Source organism: Carcharhinus amblyrhynchos, unplaced genomic scaffold (assembly GCF_965287045.1).
Source record: "Carcharhinus amblyrhynchos unplaced genomic scaffold, sCarAmb.v2.hapA chromosome_153, whole genome shotgun sequence".
Lineage (NCBI taxonomy): Eukaryota > Metazoa > Chordata > Chondrichthyes > Carcharhiniformes > Carcharhinidae > Carcharhinus > Carcharhinus amblyrhynchos.
In genome coordinates this window covers 134,753-140,650 of record NW_027649893.1, presented here as the reverse complement: position 1 = coordinate 140,650, position 5,898 = coordinate 134,753, and the positions used below count along the sequence as shown (strand labels likewise).

Here is a 5,898-nt window from a genome sequence, read left to right as displayed (position 1 = left end):
GTCCCTGTCCTCAGCTCTGATGAAGTGTGACCCAGAATCGGAGCGTTGGCTCTATTCTCTCCGCACAGACGCAGGTGGACCCGCTGAGATAATAAGAACATAAGAACATAAGAACATAAGAAATAGGAGCAGAAGTAGGCCATCTGGCCCTTCGAGCCTGCCCCGCCATTCAATAAGATCATGGCTGATCTGTCGTGGCTCAGTTCCACTTTCCCGCCCTCTCCCCATAACCCTTAATCCCTTCTCTTATCAAAAACCCATCAACCCGCTTCTTAAAAATATTTAGCGAGGCAGCCTCCACCACTTCAACGGGCAGAGAATTCCAGAGATTCACCACCCTTTGAGTGAAGAAGTTCCTCCTCAACTCCGTTCTGAACCGCCCCCCCTTTATCTTGAGGCTGTGCCCCCTAGTCCTACTGTCTTTTTTGAGCGGGAAGAGTCTTTCCACCTCTATCCTATCCATCCCATTCATCATCTTATACGTCTCAATGAGATCTCCCCTCATTCTTCTAAACTCTAACGAGTACAAGCCTAGTTTATTCAGCCTCTCCTCATAGCTCAACCCCCTCAACTCCGGCATCAGCCTAGTAAACCTCCTCTGCACTCCCTCCAAGGCCAAAATATCTTTGCGCAGGTGCGGCGCCCAAAACTGCACACAGTACTCCAGCTGCGGCCTCACCAATGCCCTATACAGCTGCAGCAAGACCTCCCTACTTTTATATTCAATCCCCCTCGCTATGAAGGCCAGCATCCCATTCGCCTTCCTGACCACCTGCTGCACCTGCAGGCTGGGTTTTTGCGACTCATGCACAAGGACCCCGAGGTCCCTCTGCACCGTCGCCTGCTGCAGTTTTTCGCCACGTAAGTAATAGTCCTTCCTACCATTCTTCCTACCAAAGTGGACCACCTCACACTTGCCAACATTAAATTCCATTTGCCATTTCCTGGCCCATTCGCCCAGCCTATCTAGATCCTTCTGCAGACTCTCCACACCCTCCGCACAATTTGCCTTTCCCCCAATCTTGGTGTCATCAGCAAATTTCGACACCCTACACTCGGTTCCCTCCTCCAGATCATTTCACAGCATTTCCTGTTCTTCAGGTTCCAGCGTCCCGCAGCACTTGGTACTGATCACCGCCCCCCCCGCCCCCCCGATTGGAGTTCGATTGGAGCCTGGTTGGAATGGGGGAGGAGGAGAGGGAGGGCAGATCGTTGTCTGGTGGTGGGGGTGGGGGGGTCAGATCGTTGTCTGGTGGTGGGGGGGTCAGATCGTTGCCTGGGGGTGGGGGTGGGGGGAGGTCAGATCGTTGTCTGGTGGTGGGGGTGGGGCGGTCAGATCGTTGTCTGGTGGTGGGGTTTTGGGGGGGTCAGATCATTGTCTGGTGGTGGGGTTTTGGGGGGGTCAGATCGTTGTCTGGTGGTGAGGGTCAGATCATTGTCTGGTGGTGGGGGTCGGGGAGGAGGTGGTTCAGATGTTCTTCTGGAGGGGAGTGGGGGGTGTGAGGCCAGACCATTCTCTGGGGGGGTTGGGAGAGAGGCACGTTTGTTGTCGGGCGGTAGTCAGGCCAGATCGTTGTCTAGGGGTGGGGAAGGAGGGAGGCAGATCAGATGGATCTCTGGGGATGGAGGTGGGGGGGGGGGGGGTCCGCTGCCACTCTGCGGGCGATCGGTGGGGGGAAAAGGGGGGCAGGTGTAGCGTTCGGTCTGGGTAATGGGGAGGTGGGTAAGTGGGGCAGTGATGTGTGTGTATCCCCTTTACCACACCCCCCCACTACCCACACGCATCACTGTCCCCCTTATCCACCCCCCCCAATAAATAGCCCCTTAGTGTCCAAAGATATGTAGGTTATGGGGATTGGCCATGCTAAATTGTCCCCTTAGTGTCCCAAAGATGTGTAGGTTAGGGTGGATTGGCCATGCTAAATTGTCCCTTAGTGTCCAAAGATGTGTAGGTTAGGGTGGACTGGCCATGCTAAATTGCCCCTTAGTGTCCAAAGATGTGTAGGTTAGGGTGGATTGGCCATGCTAAATTGTCCCTCAGTGTCCAAAGATGTGTAGGTTAGGGTGGATTGGCCATGCTAAATTGCCCCTTAGTGTCCAAAGATGTGTAGGTTTGGTGGATGCTCCCTTCCTCCAAGCGTAACTGATTGAGAAAAGCTTTGTGCACCCACCAACCTCTCCGACTGAGCCTCAATGTGTCCCCCGAGCACCCCACACAGACTAATCACACGTCGCAGGCTAAATGCTTCTCAATTGCATTTATTGGAAAATGTAAGATTATACAGATGCAAGAGCAGTTCAGCAAGCCTTCATGTTTGTCGCTGCACCGCCTGGTGTGCGGAATCCCTTGCTTTACTGTGATTCATTCAAAGCATCTCTTTAGGTCAAAGCTTTCAGCATTGCTGCTGCGATAGGGAGCCTCCACTGGAATGCCGGTTGAGGGAGTTGGGATCCAGGCCTGGAGGAGTGTCTGGAATTGGGTGACAGACAGTTCATTCGGACCTGATTGGCCTCTGGACTGAGGCTGATCGTGACACCTCCACCCGGGTGTCATGGGCGATTCTGGAACCCTTGACGGGGTGTTGAGACGGTTGGGGGGGATGTTTGGGGGCGGGGGTGTCTCTCTGATCGACCCCATTCTGAGGTGACCTGGTGACAAAGTATTGTTCTGATTTATTGTACCCGCTCCGCGGAGATCAGAAGCCAGTCCTGGGGGGGGGGGGGGGGGGGCGGTGATGGGAGAGGGGCTGGTACCTTGGGCAGCCTGGTGTTTTTGGGAAGCAAGGACCAGGATTCTCCCGGAGGCAGGATCGGGACGGAGCAGAGGGGAGCGGGGACCGGCATCTTCAGTGGGTGGGGAGAGGAGAAGGAGGTGGGTGAGGGGAGGGGTAGCCATAAACGGGGATAGGGGGCAAAACCCCAGATCTCAGGCCAGTACGACCGAGGGAGGGGCCTCTTCCGCTGGAGGTGGAGAGGGGAAGACCGGGAGCAGGGTGAAATTGGCGGATCCCAGGTCGGGGGTAAAGGCAGGTCCGTCAGGCCGGGGTGTGTAATACTGGCAGGTGGAACCCCCGAGGTGGGGACCACAGGTGAAGGTGTAGGAGTAGGTCACCTTGCCGTACTTGAGGTAACAGGTCTTCTGGTGGGTCCTGGAGAAGAGGGTCTCTTTACACTCGCCCAGCAGGTCATCCCTGGTGATGGAGTCACTGTCCCAGACCTGGATTATTAATCTGCGTCCATTTCCTCCAATGACCTCCCCCAAGTCCAGCTTGGTGTACCAGTTGGGGTTGTTGTTGTTGGAGATGACCGAGGTCTGGGCTTTGGCCTGGCCGTACTTGACAATGACATAGCCATCCGTCCCACCAAAGATGTCACCCCAGAGGTCGCGGCCTTGCTTGACCGTCACCGTCAGCCTCCCGATGCCCTTCTTCTTGGGGCAGCACTGCCTGTCCACTCTCGTGTCCCCCGCGCAATAGCAGGAGCAGGTCTTCCTGTCCCGCCGGAACGAGCCAGCGGGGCAGTGTGTGACCGCGCAGCTCTGGGCCAGGGCGTTGGTTCTGATGTACATGCTGATGTAGTCCCTCAGGATGGCGTATCGGGCATCGTTGGTGGGCAGGAGGTGGTGGAGGGGCTTCAGGCCGTAACTCACCACACCCGGCTGCGTGTTCAGAGTGTCCATCCAGTGGGTGAAGGCCCTCCCAGCCCTCGGGGAGAAGATGTCAACCCGTGTGGTGGAGCCCCCAAATACTTCAATCTCCCGGTCAGAAAATACCTGGCTCATGCTCGCTCGGTGCACCATCGAAGTGGCCAGTGCTTTGCAGCGCCGATAGCGCACCGACGCTCGTGTAAATCCCACTTGGACACCGGCTTCTGTCTTGAGGCAGTCGCTTATCTGCTCAATGGTGGTGCCGGAGAATACTGCCTTGCAGGTTTGTATGGCCGTCACCTCCCTGATGCGCCCGCCCAGAGTAACGTCCTGGATGAAGTGGGTGCCATAGGTTTGCACCAGGTGCTTGTACTTGGCATCGTTTTTGTTGTTCCATGTTTTCGGCAGGACAGCCAGGGCTCGGGCAAATTCGGGACTCAGGCGTGGCTTAGTCTTCACTCGATACCGATATTTACGGCACAGGAACTCCTGTCTGGTGAAGCTGTAACGGTCCAACTTGGCCCGACTGGTGCTGAAGCCAGTCAACTTTGATCTGGACCCGCCGAACATCCGGGCGGTGCCGAGGGTGGGGCCCACCTTGAGGTCCATCTTCCAGCCGTTGAAGATCATCGAGGTGGCGGACTTCAGCAGCTCTGCGGCCGAGCGGTAGATGCGGCTGGACATGGCATGTCTGCATCGTGGCTGGACCCTCCAGTCCACCAGTGAGAGGGGCAGCCGCTGGCGGGTGCCAGAGAGCAGCTGGTTGCGGCAGAGGACGCAGCTGCCATTCGCGTTCCTCCAGGTGTTGACATCGATCACGGAGGCCGTCTTGCTCTGTAGGGTCACCACGTCGTAGCCGGACCCTGCCAGGCTGGCCCCCGGCACGTTGCGGGTATTGCAGCACTCCTCAGCACTGGCCGTGTTACAGCCGCTGGAGACTTTTCCTGCCAGGAGGCAGAGGAGGAGAAAACGGGCAACCCAGAGTCTTGTGACTGGAACCATGGCATCGAGGGCACAGCTGCAGAAAAACCTGAGAAATGGAGAGAAGATTGTTAGAGTGAGTCTCACCTTCATTGGTGCCTTTTGAAGAAGGAATTCTTGAATGCTTGGCTGAGCTGCTAATTTGACCAAAAGATTCTGCTCAGCAGGGGTTGTTGCCACAGCTATTAAGGGGAATCTGAACTCCATTTGGATTTGATCAGGGGCTGTTGATATAATCATGTTTTTGCCAATGGGTGGAGGGTGTGAGATATTCTTTGTTTCTTTTGACAGATTTTTGAGCAGCCCAATGTTATTGTACGACTAGTGTACACATGACATATATTGTAAAATACACCCCCTGTATTATAAATGTTATAAAATTATTATTACATTATAAAATATAATATATTGTAAAACACACCCCCTGTATTATAAATATTATAAAATTATTATTACATTATAAAATAAAATATATTGTAAAATACACCCCCGTATTATAAATATTATAAAATTATTCTTACATTATAAAATATAATATATTGTAAAATACATCCCCTGTATTATAAATATTATAAAATCATTATATTATAAAATATGTTGTAAAATATACGCCCTATATTAATATTATAAAATTATTATGTTATAAAATATATTATAGTGTAAAATACACCGCCTGTATTATAAATATTATAAAATTATTATTATATTATAAAACATAGTACATTGTAAAATACACCCCCCCTTTTATAAATATTTTAAAATTATTATTATATTGTAAAATATAACATATTGTAAAACACTCCCCCTGTATCATAAATATTATAAAATTATTATTATATTGTAAAATATAACATATTGTAAAGCACACCCACTGTATTATAAATTTTATAAAATTAGTATTGTATTATAAAGTATAATATATTGTAAAATACGCAACCTGTATTATAAATATTATAAAATTATTATGTTGTAACATAAAATATATTGTAAAATACACCCCCGTATTATAAATATAAAATTATTATGTTGTAACATATATTGTAAAATACACCCCCTGTATTATAAATATTATAAAATTATTATTATGTTGTAACATATAGTATATTGTAAAGTACACCCCCTGTATTATAAACATTATAAAATTATTATGTTACAAAATATACTATATTGTAAAATACACCCCCTGTATTATAAATATTATAAAAGTATTATTAAATTATGGAATATAATATATTATAAAATACACCCCCTGTATTATAAATACTATAAAA

At 49.8% G+C, this 5,898-nt stretch overlaps 1 protein-coding gene across 1 annotated transcript; it reads right to left on the bottom strand.

Moving 5' to 3' along the window:
- Nucleotides 1-2,782: 2,782 nt before the first annotated feature.
- LOC145338723 (perforin-1-like) lies at nucleotides 2,783-4,801 on the bottom strand. The gene has a single exon (XM_080183115.1). It carries the CDS (start codon nucleotides 4,718-4,720, stop codon nucleotides 2,927-2,929), a length of 1,794 nt encoding a protein of 597 aa, XP_080039241.1. The 5' UTR covers nucleotides 4,721-4,801; the 3' UTR covers nucleotides 2,783-2,926.
- Between the last annotated feature and the right edge of the window lie 1,097 nt (nucleotides 4,802-5,898).